The sequence below is a fragment of the Acanthochromis polyacanthus genome, chromosome 8, assembly GCF_021347895.1.
Source record: "Acanthochromis polyacanthus isolate Apoly-LR-REF ecotype Palm Island chromosome 8, KAUST_Apoly_ChrSc, whole genome shotgun sequence".
Lineage (NCBI taxonomy): Eukaryota > Metazoa > Chordata > Actinopteri > Pomacentridae > Acanthochromis > Acanthochromis polyacanthus.
In genome coordinates this window covers 40,355,190-40,376,563 of record NC_067120.1, presented here as the reverse complement: position 1 = coordinate 40,376,563, position 21,374 = coordinate 40,355,190, and the positions used below count along the sequence as shown (strand labels likewise).

At 43.2% G+C, this 21,374-nt stretch overlaps 1 protein-coding gene and 1 long non-coding RNA gene across 7 annotated transcripts in view; one reads left to right on the top strand and one right to left on the bottom strand.

Moving 5' to 3' along the window:
• Window positions 1-21,374, bottom strand: part of LOC110970697 (NACHT, LRR and PYD domains-containing protein 12-like) — a 274,641-nt gene that overhangs the window by 95,358 nt on the left and 157,909 nt on the right. The window contains exon 1 of one of the 6 annotated variants that reach the window (XM_051952575.1): window positions 15,565-15,702. The exons of the other annotated variants lie outside the window; for them this stretch is intronic. Coding sequence (XP_051808535.1) covers window positions 15,565-15,683 — 119 coding nt within the window. The 5' untranslated portion in view covers window positions 15,684-15,702. Of the gene's footprint in view, window positions 1-15,564; window positions 15,703-21,374 lie in introns of those variants that run through there. 6 annotated transcript variants of the gene reach the window in all.
• On the top strand, window positions 18,058-19,315 carry LOC110946133 (uncharacterized). Its single transcript, XR_002595222.2, has 2 exons — window positions 18,058-18,299; window positions 19,197-19,315. It is a non-coding gene; the product is annotated as an uncharacterized LOC110946133 (long non-coding RNA).

Sequence of the window (21,374 nt, the reverse complement as noted above, 5' to 3'; positions counted from 1 at the left end):
TCCACCAGCCTGAAGTCCAGATCCGACATCACCTGAACTACTCTGTATGGGCCTTTGAACACAGGTGCCAGCTTAGCAGCAAAGCCAGCAGCTGCATTAGATCTTGGATGAGACCTCAGGCGTACAAGGTCTCCAACCTTGAATGTGGCATGGCGACGTTTTTTGTCGTTGTGCTTTTTCTGTGTGTCATGACTAGAGGCCATGGCCTCCCTCACATGGTCATAGGCATCCTGAAGGGAAGATGTCAACTCTGATTTGTAGCTGTCCATAGACTCAGGTGCACAAAGCGTATCTGGTTGCATCCACAAATCCAATGGAGTGTTGAGGTCTCTGCCATAAAGAAGGAAAGCAGGAGTCTCACCAGTGCTCTGATGTGGGGCTGTTCGAAGAGCAAAAGAGATGTGTGGTAGGTAGAGGTCCCATTCTCTGTGTCTGGACCCTACGTAAGCCCGGATGGCAGTTTTGATCGTGCGATTGACCCTTTCAGTCTGGTTCAATTGGGGGTGATAAGCAGTGGACAGAACCCAGTGATGCAAGCACTGATTAAAAAAAAACACTGACAAACTCTACCCCTCTGTCAGAAACCAAATACTTGGGAGCACCATGTCTTGCAAAGACTTCAGAGATGAACTTCTGTGCAGTCACCACAGCCGTAGCTTCTCTTACAGGGCAGATTTCCACCCACTTAGTAAAATAGTCAATGAAAACGAGGATGTACTCATTCCCATGTGTTGATCTTGGCAGGAGGCCAACAAAGTCCACACCCACAAACTCCCAGGGGAAGGAGGCGACAACTGGCTGCATGTAACCAGCAGGTTTGCGATTTGTAGGTTTTGTGAGCTGGCAGGTCACACAAGAGAGAACATACTTTTTCACCTCCCCCCTCATTCCAGGCCAATAAACTCGCTTCTGCAGACGCCCAAGCGTCTTGGCAACCCCCAAGTGTCCTGCTGTTGGGTGGTCATGAAAGTACTGCAGGAGAGTGTTGCGAAGTGAGGAAGGGACATAAAACTGCAGATCTTTGTAAGGGTGAAGGTGACAAGAAGATTTTTTTATCTCTGAAGTAGACTAGGCCGTCGTGTAGACAAAAGCCAGATGAGTCCACGCATGTATCACTTTCCAGCTGTGTCCGCAGAGCACATATGACTTCATCCCCATCCTGTAGAGAGCGTAACTGTTCCTTGTCATCCAAGATCAACAGGGGCTGGCGACGAACATTCAGAGACCCGACAGTAGCATAAGGGGGAAGTAGGTTGACAGCTTCGTCGGAAGAAGATGGGTTTCGAGACAGTGCATCAGGGACAGAGTTAGCAATACCTGGTTTGTGTATGATCTCAAAATCAAAGTCTTGGAGCCTGAGGCACCAACGAGCCAGCCGGCCCGAAGGGGATGGACGTGACATCAGCCACTTTAAGCTATTGTGGTCTGTGACAACTGTGACATGAGAGCCTTCAAAGTATGGGCGAAAGTGTTCAAGCGCCCAAATCACTCCTAAACACTTCTTTTCAGATGTAGAGTAGTTTCGCTCTGATTTGTGCAGCGTGCGGCTTGCATATGCCACAGCTCTCTCTCTGCCCTCACTGTCACACTGAACCAACGCCGCCCCCAGTGCAACATCACAAGCATCAGTGTGAATAGCAAATTCTCTCTTAAAATCTGGAAGAACCAAGATCGGTGCAGAGCACATTTTTGACTTTAGGACGTCCAGAGCCTTTTGACAGTCATCAGTCCAAATGAAGGGGGTTCCCTCTCTGGTCAGAGAGATCAGGGGCTCCGCAAGTTTAGAGTAATCAGCGACAAAGCGTCTGTAGTACCCTGTCATTCCCAGGAACTGCTTGACTTGTTTGACTGAGGATGGTGGGGCGAAGTTTTTAATGGCATCAAGCTTGCTCACATCTGGGCCCAAGCCCTCAGGCGTTATCACGTACCCCAGGTAGCGAAGAGAGGGTTTACAGAAGTGGCATTTTTCAAGCTTGAGGGAGAGGCCTGCATCCGACAAGCGAGCCAGCACCTTTCTGAGGTCTTTCAAATGCTGCTCCAAGGTAGGTGAGGTCACAACAATGTCGTCAAGGTAAACAACACAGCAGTCATATATCAGGCCTACCAGCACCATATTCATGAGTCTTTGAAAGGTGGCCGGTGCATTTGAAAGGCCAAAAGGCATCACCTTAAACTGGTACAAGCCTTTGTGTGTAATAAATGCTGTTTTTGGACGGGACTCAGGAGCCATAGATACTTGCCAGTACCCTCGTGCCAAATCCAGGGTTGAAATGTACTTGCCACGAGCCAAAAAGTCCAGTGAGTCATCAACTCTTGGGAGGGGGTAGGAATCTTTGGTAGTGACCTTGTTGACTTTGCAAAAGTCAATGCAGAACCGTGGATCTTTTGACGGTGCCTCTACAATAACCGCTGGTGATGCCCAAGGTCCCGAGGCTGGCTCAATGATATCACGCCTCAACATCTCCTCAATTTGTTCCTCGATGATCTGTCTTTTCTTTGGAGAAGCACGATATGGGGGTAGACAAACTGGCTTAGCATTGCCAGTGTCAACTTTGTGCTCCACAAGAGATGTCTGACCCAGTTTTCCATCAAACAAGTGAGAAAAGCCCCCCAACACCTGTGCCAGTTCAGTCTTTTCATTCTCCAACAGGGCAGCATCCTCAACCTTTCCTCGAAAGTCAACCATAGAGTCTTTTATCCACATGGATGCAATGTGACCCTCTAGTTCCTCCAAGTCACCATAGCAATGATCAGGGGTAGCTGAAAAATTTCCTCCTAACCACACACTATTCGAGGCTGGGTGAATGTGAACATCAGCAGGGATCATGAAGTCAGTGGCAAGCAGAAGTGGGCAAGAAAGGTTAGGGATTACAGCAAAGGGGTGAACAAAGGTCTGCCCAAGCAGCTGAAATGACAGCAAAACAATACCTGTTGGGGTACAGCTTGAGGAGTCTGCAAGCTCAAGGTCACTGAATTCATATGGCATCACATCTACACTTCCAATGCCACACTCAACAAAAGTGGAAGAGCGGACAGCTGACAAGGAGGCACCTGTGTCCACAACTGCCACCACAGAAACATCATTGATGCTAACATTGCAGGTAACTGGTTTCCTCTGACTGCGCTGCATTAGCTTGACTGTTGGGGGAATGTCAGGGGAATTTCTGTCAGCTGTGCTAGCCTGGTTGTTCTGGTTACGACTGTTTCTTTGGTTATTGCGGGGATGGGACCCTGAATGTTGTCTTATGTCCCTTCCATCTACTTCTGCAGCCCTCACTGTGAAACCAGCTTCAAGTCCATTATGAGCCTTGTCCCTGTAACGCTGCCTTTCTGCACAATTCTGGCAATTTCTGGTTGTGACACCAGGGGCTGAACAGTTAAAGCAACGGAGGTTTTGGCGTGATGATGCTGGTGGACCAGAAAACCGCCTTGCAGGGGATACTGGTCCCAAAACTGAGTGAAGCTCATGAGATTTTATCAAGAGTTCTGCAACGGACATTGTGGCATATTCATAAAGTGCAAGTTTATAACGATCAGATACATGGCGGCATATTATCTCCACCTGGTCAGCCTCAGGAGGCGGGTTTTTCGTCCTCTTAAACTCACCCACCATGTCAGTAACAAAGATTGGGAGGGGCTCATCCTGTCCCTGAACTCTATCCAATATGCCACGCCAAATCATTTCCTGATTGTCAACAGGTAAGAAAGCTAGACAGAACAGTTCCCATGATATCAAATGAGGCTGCATGGCTGAAAACCACTTTTTTGGCTCTTTGTCAAGCAGTCTGGGTAGTTCTAGGAAAAGCTGTACATCAGAGAATCCACAAGTGTTTTTGTAGATAAGCACAGACTGAAGCCAGTCATCAGGCTGAACACTGCCATCTGCATCAAATTTCTCTGGCATCACCCTGGGATGCTGAATGAAGGAGTCTGTGCTTGGGCTCATTGTAGTCTGGTGAGACTGATTCCGGTGGACTACCTGTTGTGGTGCAGGGGTGGAGGCAAAAAACTTGGGTGTGGTGCTGGTTGAGGCCATGGGATTTGTTTGAATGTCCAAACGCTGAAGCAGTGCATTTTGTATCTGCAGTGACTGGTCTAAACCTGTCTGTAATGTAGCCACCTGAACCTGCAGCTGATTGACCTGTTCAGAAAGGTGTTTCACAACAAGGTTGTTCGATCCTGCACCCTCAGCATAAACACCATCAGTCTCCCTTTCCAACCAAAATGAGTCCCTATTTACCATTTTACACTCTGACAAAAAACAGGCACTTTCCAAAATGCAATCTGTACCAAAACAAATAAACAATGCAAATGGCACACAGACTGATGAACCAAGTCAATAATAGAAGCTCAAATACTACACATTTCAAAAAACACCTTTTTTTAAAATTTTTTTGAAATTCTCACCCCATATTTTCTTGATTCTTTAGTCCTTAAAGTCTTCGTTCTCCTCCTTCTTTTATCCTTGTCAAAAACACTGCAAAGTCACTGCCGAAGGACGTCCTCTATTGTGATTTCTGCCGGGAGGCTTTTATTGTGTAGGCCTTAGAAGCGTCTAAGAAGCACAGGTGCATGGTGGAGTTCTGCCTTCTATACTTACTTACAGCCTCTTTCAGGGCATAAATGCACATGTCTGTTCCATGGTGTATCTTTAAACCAAATTGCTCATCTGAAATGACAACATGCCTCTGTAATCGAATCAGCAAAACACTTTCAAAAACCTTTGAAAAGACACTAGCCAGGGCAATAGGCCTGTAGTTGTCCACATTTGTGATTCTCCCAGTTTTATCTTTGCGAACCGGGACCAGCAGTACAGCCAGCATGGAGCTAGGTAAAGCACCGTGCATTAAAAAGGCAGTAAAACAAACTGAGAGTAAGACCACAATTCTGTAGCTGGCGAATTTCAGGTGTTCCGCTGTGATGTGATCTAAGCCACATGATTTACCCATAGGCAGTTTTAATACAGCTTCAGCTACCTCATCTGTTGTAATAGAAATAATGTCAGAGCAAACATTACCAACATTAAAACAATCACTAATTACACAATTAAAAAGGTCACTGTAATGCTTTCTCCACAACTTCACAATATTTTCAGGTCCCGTGACTCCTTCAATACTTGAAGGCAAAGGAACTTTAGAAACATTTATAATCCCAACTTCCTTCCAAAAGTCTTTTACATCATTTAACAACAGTTTTTGAGCTAGGGCGTCAGCCCTCATCTTATTTTCTTTTCTTTTTATGTGTCTCATGACATATTTAAACTGTCTATCAGTGTTTTTCTTCAGCTCATAAACAGGGCCAGCCCTTGGTCTTCCTACAGCCACCCAGCTTGTTAAGGCCTCTCTAGCCTCCTGGTGCTGTCTCCGCACATGCTCATTCCATCCAGGTCTGATCTCATGTTGTTTACGCCTTCTCTTACAGAAGGGTACACTTGGTGATTAATGGATGGCTATTGATTTAGATGATTACTAAACATTTGTGGAGAGGTTAATACTGTTAAGAGTTGTGGCTTCAATGCTGTTGAGTGTACAATGTGAATGATGGATCGTAAAGTTAAGAAAGTGATTGCAGAAAGTGAAGAAAGTGGGTCCAGGAGAGGATGAGAGTGAGGATGGAGACAGTGATGGAGATTCAGGAAGTGAGAGACAGTGGGATTTAAGGGAAGTTGAAAATAGGAAAAGAAGGGCGTGAGAGAGGAGGTGCCCAGTGATTGTCGGGAGCCAGACTCTGGAATACAGGCCTTGGCAGAATATAGAGATGTCAGATATAGTTGAGAAGTTGCCGACTTTTCAAGATGGAGCATGTCCATGGATTTCGAAGCTGGAGAAATTTTGGTGGAGGCGCAACCTGCCATGGGAGACATTAAGCGGCTTTTGGCCAGTATCCTGGGAGCTTCGGTGATGGAGGAATTTCTACAGCAAGCAGGTCTGAATAGTTATGTGGCAACTGCAGTGAATGATGCAGAGTTGTTTGCTGCCAGTAGAGGTAGGATGTGGAGCGCGTTGAGAGATACATTCCCAACAAACATACATCCTGATAATATTATGAGTGAGTCACTGGGTCCAGAAGATAATCCGGGGGCCTATGTGTCTGGGGGCTCATCAGACATGGAGAAATGTCACATGAAACGACCCAGATTTCAACCAGATGGAGACATCCATTCTGTGAAGGGAAATACAGAGGGGCTGCCCCTACCCGACTGATTTGTCAGCAGATTTGTTTAGTGTCACACTTAGTGATAGGTTTATGATTACACAAGATTGTCAAAAGAATTCGAACATAGTTTTCATATTATTAATGGGTGGTGGAAGATGCTCAGTCTTTTGTTAAGTTTTTTGTTAAGTCTTTTGTTCAGTTTTTGTTCATTGGGGCCATAAGCGGGTGCATTTGCAGAATTGAGAATTAAAACAGCCTTAAGGAGCCATTTACAATCAGCAATGTTAAGGTGTTTGTAAACAACAAATAAAATAAAGTAAAAAGAAACGTAATGGTGTGTTGACATACTGCTCTGTTGACATCTGACCACATAGGGGTTTAAAGTCGTTGATGGAGTGTCATCCAAGCAGGCTGAGTAATTTTCATTTTGAATATCAGACTTCATTATAGCCTTCATCTTTATTGTTGGGTGTCATTTACAATAGAGACGTCCTCATTTCACAGGGGATTTGGTTTGATCTAAGGGGGGATTGTAAAATGTAAGATGATCATCTGATGATAATCTGATGATCATCTGATGACAGAGTGACTTTTTATGATGCATGATGTTGTCTTTTGTCATTGCAGGATACTGGTGGGTGATCTTTGTTTTCCCAGGACGCCATCTGGGAGACTGAATAAAAAGTGGCTGTCTGGAGATCACTGCAGCCAAATGGACTTGAATGTTTGAATATGGACAATGGAATGGACAATAAAGATGGATGGAGAACTCTGAGCATGGACAATGCGACGACAACACACCACGACTGGAGCGGTTATTGAGGAGTGTTGGTTTGATATGCTCATGTGTTCTTACATATGCTTACAGTGTTGGAGTTTTATCATTAGATGTTTGTTCTTACTAACACTTCCCTACATGGAGAGATATTGGAATTAGCGATATCTTCAGTGTGTTTTATTTTGGCCTTTAAGTTTTTATAACTCTATGATTAGTATGTAAGTGGGGTTTTAATGATTTAATGTTTTTGATATGAGTACATTGGGATCTCAAGCGTTTTCTTTGTTTCAATTGTTCAGGGACAGTAATGTTAGGCAGGTACAGGTCCACTGGAGGGTACGATGGGTCGACCAGCCTGACTTTGGACATTTTGATTTTCTTTCTGGGATTCCCATATGTATTTACTTCTGTTCATTTCACACCATCCTTTGAATTTCTTTTAATTGGCTTGGAGTACGATAGGTGGTCGCCTAGGGCAGAGGGACAGTGAAACAATTTTCCTGCCCTGATTGTTTGATGGATATTTTGGGACATTAGCTGCCTGACAGGTTTTTCGCTCTCACACTACATAAATTTATTATATTGCTAAGCGACAGCAGGGGATGACATGAACGTTTTGTGTGTGATTTTTTATCACTAAAACTAAAGTAATTTTCGAGGCCTTGTAAGCCTCGAAGGGGGGAAATATGTAGTTGGATGTGATTCTTATGACCTGACATGTGATGTTGGACGTGTTGCTAGGCATGTGCTATATGTTAGAATGGAGTGTATCTCCTTGCTGAAAAACTCAGTGTTGTATTAGTAGTTTCTTTGTCTAGGGAATTATCCTATGGATTCCGCAACAGGGTTTATCAATGAGGCTCTTGTTTTTTGGTCTTCTGATACAAATCACATGTTTTGACAATGGCTCCACTTGTTTAAAACATGTAAAAGTGACCTCCATTTGCTGTTCGGAGAGATTCATTCGGCCGGATTCTCCCAGACAGTCTCTCTGTCTGATCGATGCTGTTCTTCCTTATAATAAACTTATTATTAAGCAAGTCAGTCTCAACGGACGTTTCTTCTCTGCCTGTACATCATGGACATCAGAGAAACTACCACAGGATGAAGGAGAGAGTTTGTGCCACTGGTGAACTTCCAGTTAAAGTGTTGCAGTGATGTGACACACAACAGGTGCTGACAGGTGAGGAGAGTTCTTCTACTCACTGACTTCTATCAGCTCAGCACAGAGAACTTTAAGGACACTTTAGCTTTGACTCTGGACTGAGTCTAGACTTTATGACTCCCTACTACATTTAAAAAGAAAAACTCTGTGGATGATTCACAGCAGTCATTAAAACTGATGAGAAAAAAGAAACATTCACCCAAAGATGAGAACTTTGAATCACTGAAAACATGAAGTCTGACCTCAGAGTCTTCAGGATGTAGTCTGGACTCTCCACAAAACCACTCAGATGTTTCACTCCTGAATCCTGAATGTTGTTGTTACTCAGGTCCAGATGTTTCAGATGGGAGGGGTTGGACTTCAGAGCTGAGACCAGAGAATCACAGCTGATCTCTGACAAACTGCATCTCCACAATCTGAATAAAGAATCAAAGATGTGAGTTCAGGAGACAAAGTTCCTGCTTGAAATCATTCAGAGTTTCATCATGAGTTCAGAGCGGAAGAAATCTGGATTTCTATGCATCATGTCAACCTTAAATCTCCTTCAAATCTTCTTTTCATACGTGCAGCTTCATCAATGAGATCTGTTCATTTATTCTACCAGAGGAGAAGCTGCTGGACCACAGAGGACAAATACATTTGCTTCCAGGACAGAAAGGTGAAAAGCATCTAAAGGTTGAGCAGCAGATAAAGCCACTGTCTTTACTTCAGTCATCTCACAGCTCCAAATGCTGGAAAGGATGAAGGAGAGAGTTTGTGCCACTGGTGAACTTCCAGTTAAAGTGTTGCAGTGATGTGACACACAACAGGTGCTGACAGGTGAGGAGAGTTCTTCTACTCACTGACTTCTATCAGCTCAGCACAGAGAACTTTAAGGACACTTTAGCTTTGACTCTGGACTGAGTCTAGACTTTATGACTCCCTACTACATTTAAAAGAAAAACTCTGTGGATGATTCACAGCAGTCATTAAAACTGATGAGAAAAAAGAAACGTTCACCCAAAGATGAGAACTTTGAATCACCGAAAACATGATGTCTGACCTCAGAGTCTTCAGGATGCAGTCTGGACTCTCCACAAAACCACTCAGATGTTTCACTCCTGAATCCTCCAGGTAGTTGTAGCTCAGGTCCAGATGTTCCAGATGTGAGGGGTTAGACTTCAGAGCTGAGACCAGAGAACCACAGCTGATCTCTGACAAACTGCAGTCCTCCAATCTGAATGAAGAACAAAAGATGTGTATAAAATCAGTGATGGTCCATCAGATGTGTTCAGGTTCTGAATGTGCAGATCAACATTACTTTGTCCTCATCAATCAGCTTTTCTCTAAAAGCAGCACAGTGACTTTGTCCTTCTCTTATTGTGGATCATCATAATGTCAGCCTTCTACACACATCATCCACATGTCAGCACAACATTCATCCACCTATTCATGTCCACACATCAGTAACATCTGCTGACCTCAGTCCACTCTCTCATCAAAGGATCAACAACAAATCTCTTCATTCTTTCATTTATTCCATCACCTTCTTCTTCTTCTTCTGTGGAAATCAGCTTGCTAGCTTTGTCTCCTTCACATCTTCCAGTGTGTCTTCAACAACAGTCACATGTCATCTGTACATTACAGAGGGATTCTGATTCCTGCTGTCCACACTGACTGTCCACTGCTCTCTTCCTAACACAACTCCACTGGAAGGAATCACTTCATCAGCTCAGCTCACACTAACATCAAGCTTCAGCTTCTGACTCACACTAATCAACTTCCACACTGTTGACAACTAAACTCCTCTTTGACTTCCTGAGGCTCCACTGCAGCTCAGCACAAACACTGTGGAAACACAAACATACTGACTGGATGTGTGGAAGTCACACTGCTGAAGCCTCACATCACTTTCACATCAGCTTTACATTCAGACACACAGCAGGACTGTGGATTCTGTCCTCCATCTGGAACTCTGCAGTCAGCTGATCAGGGGATTTATTCACACTTCAACAATCTCAAACATCTTCACACTGTTTTCAGGAAAATACTCTAAATTTACAAACAAGAACTTCAAACTTCAGTCAAGGATTTAAATTGAATATATTGATAAACCATCAACAGTGAACTGACCTGAGAGTCTCCAGTTTACAGTTTGGACTCTGCAGTCCATCACAAAGATGCTTCACTCCTGAATACTCCAGTCTGTTTCTACTCAGGTCCAGTTCTATCAGATGGGAGGGGTTGGACTTCAGAGCTGAGGCCACGACTTTATAGTGAATCTCTGAGAGTCCACATTCAGAAAGTCTGTAATGAGACATAAATGATAAAACATGTTGTTATGAAAGAGGACACTTTATGTTTCCTTCATGCATTTGACAGCAGAACATCTGGACTGGTCCTGTTGGACATTTACTTCTTCACATCAGAGCTTCAGCTCATCTTCTCTGACTGTTTGACATCAAACTGAATTCTCATCAGCCTCTCTCACACCTGCACACTTTGAATCTTTCTTTGCTTTCATCTGCAGATGGAGGGCAGAAGATGGACTTCCATTCAGGCTTCCATACTGTCCACAGTCTGTCAGTGGGATCTGATCCCACGTCTGAATCCACAAAGTTCTCAGGAGAACATCTGGATCAGGAGAACAGTTTCTGTCCTGTTTTTACTGGACTCAGGATGTTGTGACTGAGTTGAGTTCAGTCAACAGTTCCAGTAGAAAGATGATGATGTCTCTGCTGTGGACCTGCTGCTGTCAGCTTCACCTCCATCACTCAACATTTACAGTCTGCTGTCAAACGCTACACAAACCAAACTGATCACACCTGAACACCATGAATATGAACATCAGGAAATATTCTCCTGTGATGACAGACCACTGAGTCAACTTTAGTCCTCAACGTTCTTTAGAGAGATTCTGAAAAACTTGTTGAGCACAAACACAAAGAACAAACCAGTAAAGTTGAATTATTTCCACCATAATGTCTCACAAACATGTTATCAAGGTTTGTAGCTGTCAGGATTCTGCCTCCTTACCTCTGGACAACACCCACTCACTGGATCACTCTGCTTTTTCCCCCGTTTATGGATTACACCTTTTTGGACTTTGTAGTTTTGGGATTTGGACTTCAGTTTGTTTCCACCTACAGTCATAGTTCCTTGGTGTGAGTACTTGTCTTCAGCCCAGTTGTTTCGTCTCTGTTTAGTTGTAGCCACATCAGTCTCGTTTTCAGTTAAGTTGAAGTTTTGTTAAAATAAACCTTTTTACTATAATACCCGGTTGTCTGTCTACTGTGTCTGCGCCTGGGTTTTCCACACCCCACAGCCCTGACAGTAGCATTAAAAACACAACTCTGAGCTTTTTGTCATCACATCTCTGGAAACAGTCTGACTTCTAGCATTCTGCTCTGAAATATTCACACCTCTGAGCATTTCCTGATTCCACTCTTCTCTGCAGCAACAACACACAAAACACCAGAGTTTCTCTGTGAGGAACTGAACATCAGGAAAGATGTCACATCTGGACTCTGGAACCACTTCCTTCTTTAGAACCAACAGCTGACTTCAGATCAATAAAATGCTCCATGACTCAGTCCAACACACTTTGCAGCCTCAGTCTTTGTCTGATCAGTAGTTTACGGAGCCTCATGTCCAAGTTAACAAGCTTTGGATAGAAACTGTTGGACAAGAGACTCAATCATTGCACTGATCTCAGGATTATTCTCTACCTGAGAGACTAAATCACTGTTACAGCATCACTATCATCTCATCACTGTCACATAAAGTTTTGTTGGAGTCTTTACAATATTTATTTATCAATCCACAACATTTCAAAAACTTCTGAGTCTTTCAAAGGCACAAAAACTGAATATTACACGTAACTGATGACAAAGAACAGTAGAGTTTAATGAAGGAAAACCTAAAACAATGTGAAATAAAATCTAAGAACTCAAACTAATTCAGATTCAGTTCACATCAGTGACAGCAAGAATTCCTTCAGTCATTTCTGTCAGACTTCAGAAATGTTTGTTAATGACACAGATCTGATGTTAAACTCTGAAGAGGAGAGAAATAATCTGATTAAATCTGTTTGATTAGAAAAGATTTCAGGATCTCCTCATGTGATCAGAACTTTACTGCTTCACTGAAAACTGGAAAATGTTTCCACATAAATAACCTCTACAGTTCTTCATGAGTTTCAGCAGATCTGCATGTTTCCTCCATCAGCCAATGGAAGAACCTCAGAAGAACAAACTGTCTGATGGAACAATTATTAGAATGAAAGAGAAAAACTGTCTTCATTCATTTATCAGCTTCTAACACAAGAACATGAAAAATCCACATTTTCACAGCATTTGAAGCAGCTGAAGAACATCTGAGACTAAACACAGCTGACATGATGTTTGAAATAAACAAGTGGAACATTAAGAAGAATGAGATGTTCTAGTGAGAACATGTGAAGAACTGAACTCCTGATCTACTCTGACTGATCATGTTCATCACATCTGGACTCACCGAGCCTTTCTGCAGTTCCTCACAGCTGGAATCAGTCTCTGTTTTCCCTCATATGATGTTCTGTACTTGTCCAGGTCCAACTCATCCAGAACCTCCTCTGACATCTGCAGCATGTAGGCCAGAGCTGAGCAGTGGATCTCAGAGAGTTTCTTCTCTAATCTGTTCTCTGACTGCAGGAACTCTTGGATCTCCTGATGAACTGAGAGATCCTTCATCTCCATCAGACAGTGGAAGATGTTGATGTATCTGTCTGGAGATATTTTAGACCTGTGATTCTTTTTTTTATTCTTGTTCTTCTTCAGGTTACTGATGACTCTCTGGATCATTTCTGGATGGTTCTCTGTCTGACCCAGCAGACCTCCTAAGAGTCTCTGGTTGGACTCCAGACAGAGGCCATGAAGGAAGCGAACAAACAGGTCCAGGTGACCATTTCTACTTTGGAGGGATTTCTTCATGACTCTGTCCAGGAAAACATCCAGGGATGAGATGTCTGTGTTATTATCCTCCTCTTCCTCCTCCCACTCGTCCTCCTCCTCCTCCTCCTCCACTTCTTCCTCCTCCCACTCCTCTTCCTCCTCCTCATCACCATAAAGATCTTTCTGTTCTTCTCCCAGGAACTTCTCCAGAACCTCAATCTTCCTGTTGGTGTAACAGTGGAACATGTAGACTGCAGCCAGAAACTCCTGAATGCTCAGATGAACAAAGCAGTAGACTGGTTTCTGGAACATCTCACACTCTCTCCTGAAGATCTGGGTACAAACTCCTGACAACACTGAGGCCTCTGTCACATCCAGACCACACTGCTCCAGGTCTTCTTGGTAGAACATGATGTTTCCTTTCTCCAGATGTTCAAAGGCCAGCCTCCCCAGCTTCAGAAGAACTTCCCTGTCAGCCTCCGTCAGCTCCTGTGGACTCGTCTCAGGGCCCTCATGGTACTTCTTCTTCTTCCTCTGTGTCTGAACCAGCAGGAAGTGTGAGAACATGTCAGTCATGGTCTTGGGCAGCTCTCCTCTCTGCTCTGTGGTCAACATGTGCTCCAGAACTGCAGCAGTGATCCAGCAGAACACTGGGAGTCGACACATGATGTGGAGGTTCCTGGATGTCTTCATGTGGGAGATGATTGTTCTGGAGCGCTCTTCATCACTGATCCTCCTCCTGAAGTACTCCTCCTTCTGGACGTCGGTGAAGCCTCGTACTTCTGTTAACCTGTCCACATATTTAGGAGGGATCTGATTGGCTGCCGCAGGGCGGGAAGTGATCCAGACCAGAGCCGAGGGAAGCAGATTCCCCTCCATGAGGTTGACCAGCAGAACGTCCAGCGATGACTTCTGGCTGACGTCAGACACAACCTTCCTGTTGGTGAAATCCAGTGAAAGTCTGCTTTCATCCAGACCGTCAAAGATGAACAAAAGTTTACAGACAGCCAGCTGCTCTGCCATCACCTTCTGTAATGTTGGATGGAAAACATGGAGCAGCGTGAGAAGACTGTGCTGCTCATCTCTGATCAAGTTCAGCTCCCTGAACGGAAGCACCACCACCACACTGACGTCTTGGTTTTCTCCGCCCTCTGCCCAGTCCAGAGTGAACTTCAGCACTGAGAAGGTTTTTCCCACGCCGGCCACGCCGTTGGTCAGGACCACTCTGATGGCTCTCTGCTGCTCAGGTAAGGCTTTAAAGATGTCCTGGCACCTGATGGGAGTGTCATGGAGGCTCTTCTTGGAAGCTGTCTCCAGCTGCTCCACCTCATGTTGGACATCAGCCTCTCCACTGTGTCCCTCTGTGATGTAGAGCTCAGTGTAGATCCTGTTGAGGAGGGTTCCACCTCCTGCTTCATCACTTCCTTCAGTCACATGTTCACATCTCCTCCTCAGACTCATCTTATGTTCCTGCAGAACCTCCTGCAGACCAACACCTGCTCACAGACCAGACAAACAATCAGACTCAACAAACACAAACATCTTTCATGTCTGGACAACACAACAACAAGCTCAGTTTCCACACATCAGTCCACCAGCAGATGTTCAGTCTTACTTTGTCCACAGCTGCTGCTTCTGGATCTTTTTCCACACCGGGGACAGGAGGAGTGTCCTGATGGAGCAGACTGGTCCCAGTATGAGCTGATGCACTGTCTGCAGAACCAGTGTCCACAGCTGCTAGAGACTGGATCCTTCAGGACGTCCTGACACCGAGCACAGCAGGACGGCTGCTCCTCCACACAAACTCCCCTCCTCTTCATCACTCTGTCAACACATTTATTCATCACATCTCACATCATCTGGAGAAAAACATCCACATGTGACTCCACAGAGCAGAAGAGAACAGTAAAAGTGAGGCTACTGTTCTGTCTGAGTTCAGCCGCTAATAAAAAGCTGCTTCCTTTTATTATGAACTCCACTCACTTCTTTTCCCATCAGCTGTCTGATTAAACTCTCACTCATCTGCCTGCAGTTTGCTGTTCATACAAACTCAACACTTTGTGCAGCAGCTTCACAGTAACAGCCTTCCATCACAGACAGCTGCTTCTGTTCTTCACTGCTTTACTCACTTTGGCAGCTCAGCTCGGCTCACTTCACTTTAACTCAGAGAACAAATCATGGAGAAACTGTGACAGAGCAGCAGCCTCAGACACACAGCGTTCAGCTTTCATTTAAACATCTGGATCATCTGGAGAAGGAACCAATGAAGACCAACCACAACATCAGCTACACATCTGGAGAACATTCTTTCACTTTAAGTCTTTACAGTGACTTCAGCATTGGGCCGAAGATGTTTGAATGTTGGCTGGAAATGGTCCAATCCAGGTTTTCAGCTGTTTTACCACAGAAACACCATCAGAAGTTCTGCTTCTAAAACCCAGACCAGGATCCATCTCAGTCTGGAAGAGTTCTGCATTCTGACCACTGTGAGTGTTTCAGCAGAGCATCTTCCTTCATCCTAAAACCTTCATCTTCCATCAGAAACACTTTCTTACTTTGTGTCTGAGGGTTCAGGTTCTTCACTGAAGTCTGGAGGTTCTTCTTTGGACGGGTCACTCTTCATGGACAGACGACTGGAGGATGGAAACTCCTCCTCCTCCTCAGAATCACTCATCTTGTGGACTTCAGTCAATCTGAGAGGAAAACCAGAAACACTGACTGAGAGCTCAGGAAATAATAAAAGTCAAAGTATGTATGCCTATGTATGTCATCAGGGCCAAAATCTGATCACACATGTAAAGTCTGAGACAGACTGGAGCATGTTCAGACCAGTTAGACAGCACTTCCTGTTTCATGATGAACTGTCAAAATTCCAGGATTCTCCATTTCCACGTCCTCAGACTGTTGAGGAGCATTTTGATAACTTTTGATCAAAACACATTTCAGCTCTCTCTCTGGGTTAACCTGTTTGAGTTTATAGCTTTAAAAATGTCTAAAAATTGGTCCAGAATTGTACAAAATGTGACAGATAATCAAAAAGGCTTCCTGTCGTGTTTTGGGCATGGTTGTCAGAGATGTTTTTGAACATCTTGATGAGTTACAGATGTGGACCAGATTTCACAGCTGTATGTGACATGTACTGGCCCGAGCTCCTGTTTGAAGTTTTCCAGGTGGCGCTATGGAGCAGATTTTGACTCAAACTTATGCAGTTACCCTAAAATCTCAAACTGTTCACCGGTCCTGATGTGTGTTCAGAGTTTCACGTGTTTTAGACGTTCAAAAGTCCAAATGAAAACAGAAATAATTCCTTTCATTCCTAGAAGGTTCTGGCAGCGCTCTGTGCTGCTCAGACCATAAATAGTTTTCTGACAGCAGAAGAATAATAACATTAAACTAACACTCACCTTGTTGTCCTCCTCTGTTGGCTGTAAAATGGACTCTGAACTGTTTATTTCCTCATTCTGTTCTGCTCCTCCTCTGTTTCCTTGAAGTCACATGACTACAGGTAACTCCAGCTGTCTGAGGGGTTTCCTGCAGCTGAACATGAAGAATGAAGCTTTACTCCTCACAGCCTCAGAGGGGAAATAAAATCTGATCAAAGTTGTAGACGGTTTATTTCCTGGTTATTGATTTATAAGAGCTTCTAGAAATAATGATCACAGAGACTGAATGATTGTAAAATGACCACAAAGTGATGAAAATGACCAAAAAAAGACAAAACAAACCACATTTCTGTCACCAGGATTCAGTCTTGTCATCATCATCCATTATCAGTGATTACAGATTGTTCACACATTTATTAAATGTCTGTTTTTCTTCTATTTTATATTGTCTGTCTTCATTCTGTCTGCAGTGTTAGAACTTTGTCATGTTCTTATTTATAGATCTGTGAGAACTGAGGCTCTGAAATCAATCATCTTCAACATTTTGAGGCTTTAAAAGCCAACAATACATAAAATAAAAACATTTCCTGTCTATTTTTTTCATTTGGAGTTTAGTTTCTCACATATTTCTCTTAAAAGTCGTCTTTTATCAGAGATTTACTGGCTGTAACTAGGACTGCTTTAATCCTGGTTTTATTCATGTTGATCATTTATTTATGGATGCTTTATTGACCAGTTAGAAGAGGTTAAAAGCTTTGGGGTTTGTGGTATTTAAATAGTAATTAGGGATTCACTTTTAGCTGACTTTAGCTTTTTCATGTATTTTTGAAGTTATTTATTGATAAACTTTTATGTTGTCTCTCATTTCAGCTGTTTATTATTTTAACTCACACCAGAATTAAATATTTAGTTTAGCAGGCAGCCAACAGATTATTCACATATTTTAGATATTTACTTTTAGCCAACAATGTAACGGATTATTTAGATATTATTGTTTTATTGCTCAGTTTTTAATCCTTAATGTTAGCTAATTATTACTTTTAGCTCACCATTTAGGATTTCAGCAAACTACCTGATATTTTTAATTCACCGTTTAATCCATAACTTCAGCAGTTTTTTACCTTTAGCTAGTCATAAATGAATTATTTAGGTAAGTATATAACTGACAGCTCTGTAATTGTTAGACGTTTACTTTTACTTAACTGTTTAATCTCTAATTTAGCTAACCATTTATTAGTTTTTATTAGTTGTTTACTACATTTACTGACTATAGTGAACATTGTGTTTCCTGATTCATTACATTTGACCCTCTGCTAATAAATCCAAATGTTTACGACGTCTACAGTCCATCTCTGACACGTTAAACTTCATTTGTGTTGGAAAACTGTCACACAGATCAGTCATAACTCAGTCTGAGAGTTAAACCAGCAGCACTGAGTGACACACAACAGGAATCAGAACAAACACGTCTGTTCAAGAGTCACAGTTAGAACTTTCAGATCAGGAAATAAAACACAGAATCCAGAGGAACAGAACCAGTCAACAGTCCACCTGGTAAATGAAAAGATCCACAGACAGACAGCTGACTGAGAGACTGACAGGAGAACAAGGAGAATATTGGACCAACACTCACCTTGTTGTCCTCCTCTGTGAAACGGAGTCTGAACACTGAGCTCTGTTCCTGATCACCTGAGCAGAACTGCTCCTCTCCTCTAACAAACACAACAGAGTCACGCCCTCCACCTCTGGCTCCAGGTAGCAGCAGGTTTCTCCCTTCCCCCTCCCTTCCTCTCTCTCCTCAGGTGGGTGTGGAGCTAGTTAGTAGACAGGTGCTGCTAATCCAGTCAGCAGGAATCCCATAAACACAGACTGCAGACGACTCAGTGTTGGACTGTTCAACAGTCACAGTCAGTCCAGCTCCTCTGCTTTCTGTTAATCCTGTATCTTTTACCTTTCAGTCTGGACTCCCTTCCCTTCCTGGAGAGCTTTTTGTCTTCAGCTCCTCATGTGTCTCCTCAAACACTTCAACACTGTCAGTCCATCATCTGTCAGTGTGTGCAGTTATTGGAACAATCAAATCACGTTATTTGTTGCTGCAATAGTTTTATTTCATTAGTTTTTATGGCATTAATAAAAGGATATAGTTTAGCATGTTCCATCATTTAAACTGTATAATTTAGAAAGAAACAGCTCCATTGATTTGGTCAGTTTGGCTCCGCCCACTGAAGCTTGTACTGACTGTCCTCTCTTATGTCTGAAGTTCAGCCCTAAACCCTGAGTTTGTGCTGCTCAGAAACAATCTGTAGTTCCTGTATATGTTTGAATCTCTAAATGTTGTGTAACCACTGATAATTGTGGTTGAAAGAAATCTTAACAGTTAGTTAACCTCATGGTGTTCAGTTGGTAAAGGGTCAATATCTGAAAAAAGTGTCTTTGAGTCATCATGATTTCTCCCCAAAAGTTCCAGTTGTCCGCTCAGCTTCATATCCTTGGATCCAGCTGACCTTAGGCTTTAAATTAATGTTGGTCAAGGTCCCACACTTTTTAGAAATTTACTGCAAGCAGATGAAGTGTGAACAAATCATAAAATATTCACACCCTGAAAAGGACAAAGTCAGACGAGAAGAAATACATTTTTAAAACAGTTATTATAAAATGCACATTTTCAGAAAGCTGTTTTGTCCCTTGTTCAATAATACATTTCTGTTGATAAAAAGTCTTTGAAAACAATGAAATAACTGCTAATTTTTCTAAATATATTCTTTTTATTGTATTTCTGTAAGCCTTTTGTCTTCCATGTGTAGATGCTGCTGGAACCTGTGAACTTCCTCATGGGGAGGAATAAAGTATCTCATCTCATCTAAACTTCAAATAATCTGTGATAGTTGTGTTTTCTTTTCAAAATAAAATCTTTTAAAACAGATCTGATGTCTTCCAAACAGCAATATTTGGCAGTGATTGTTTGGCAATGAAAATGTGAAAAGGTTTTACTAACATGTGAAGATAACTAATTTATTTTAATGAAAGGGATAATGACATCACAGAGTGGACAAACGTGTTAACTGTTGACATTAACAGAGTTATTAACTGCTTTCTGAACAAAGGTGAACAACACAGAACCAAATCATGAGCATTCATAAGTTTTTAGCATCACTACTAAAATATCTTCAAAACTGCCAAAAACAGACTCAGCAGCCTCGTGTCCAGCAGCAGAAGGCCAATGGCTGGTCAGTCCCAACTGAAGCGATGCTCTGAAGCACACACTGATGGAGATACATTCTGGTTTGATGCACCAAATGTGACAGTGATGCTTGAGCTGTAAACTGTCCCTTTAAATGACTAAATGTAAGAAAGAGAACACATCATTTGGTTGGGTTGATTTTCGTGCTTGATTGTTGTGGTTGTAAATAGTGAGGCCTCCTGCCTGGCTCTCTCCAACAATCCTCCACCATCACCTCCAGGACATCCAGACCGTCGTCAGGCTGCTGCTGCCCGGTCAGCTGGCCGAGCACGCCGTGTCCGAGGGCACCAAGGCCGTCACCAAGTACACCAGCTCTAAGTAAACGACATCATCATCCAACACACAACGGCTCTTTTAACACTTTGATGCACAAAATGGATCTGAGTGAGTAGCTCAGGGGGTAAGAAGAGAGACTACCAAGTGGAAGGTAGCAGGTTCAAGACCCACCACCGGCATTTGGGCTGCACAGTGTAGTAGTGGTTAGCACTTTGGCCTTGCAGCAAGAAGATCCCCGGTTCAAATCCCGGCCTGGGCCTGGGATCTCTCTGCATGGAGTTTGCATGTTCTCCCTGTGCATGCGTGGGTTTTCTCCGGGTACTCTGGCTTCCTCCCACAGTCCAAAAACATGCTGAGGTTAATTGGTTACTCTAAATTGTCCGTAGGTGTGAGTGTGACTGTCTGTCTGTATATGTAGCCCTGTGACAGACTGGTGACCTGTCCAGGGTGTCCCCTGCCTTCACCTGAGTCAGCTGGGATAGACTCCAGCACCCCCCATGACCCTAGTGAGGATAAAGCGGTGTTAGTTCATACTGAAAAAGTTACTCTGGAGTATCGAGATTGGCAATACCGGCCCTGGATTTACTCGGTACCGGATCAATACCAAATCCTGCAGTATCACACACCTCTAGTAAGGACTGAAGCTGAGAGCAGAGACTCTTCTTAAACAGGAAGCATGGAAATACGACTGTGCCGCCGCCCCCTCCGTCTGTCATTGGTTGAGCTGTTGGGTTCTGGTTTCCATGGAGATGTCACAGCAAGCTGGACACTTTGTGGGAAAATCTGTCCTCAACTAAACTTTTGCATTTTTTGTGTTTTTAATCAGCTCCACCACTGACACCATAATAATTCAGAGAAAGAAACGATCGTAGTGTAAGATGAGATTTATTTTTGTGAAGATTTCTTTTATTTGATGACTTTATTTTATTCGATGATTTATTTAGACAAGTGATTTAATTTCATTAAAGGTAAATTCATATACCATAGAGTTCAAGTTAAGTTAAGAGTATGTGCTGCATAATTTGATGCACCTCCCCTTTAAGGTCAAGGATGGTTGAGATCACAAGATGTAAAGTGACCAATCACCTTGCTATGTTTTGAGCGCTAAGTTGTTGTTGTCCTCTAGCCTAGCCCTGCTAGACCCAGCTCTGAAGACACAAGGGTCTAGGAACGCTCGACAGAGAGGGAGGCGGGCTAAAAGGTTGTCTATCAAATCACTCTGCAGCAATTGGGTAGGTATACAACCAATCAGTGCAACGAATAGGCTCCTAGAGCGCCGGAAATCAGAGGATGTGGTAGTTCTTTGAAGCCTTATTTATACAGTCAATGGGTGAAGCTCAAGTATATTACAGACATGTTAACAGAAAGATTATTCAGAGTCGGTGCTAATGGAGCTCAACGACTGTTGTCGACCCTGGCAGAGAATTAAATTCGTTGCCGTGGGTTGTCTAACGCGGCTAGACTA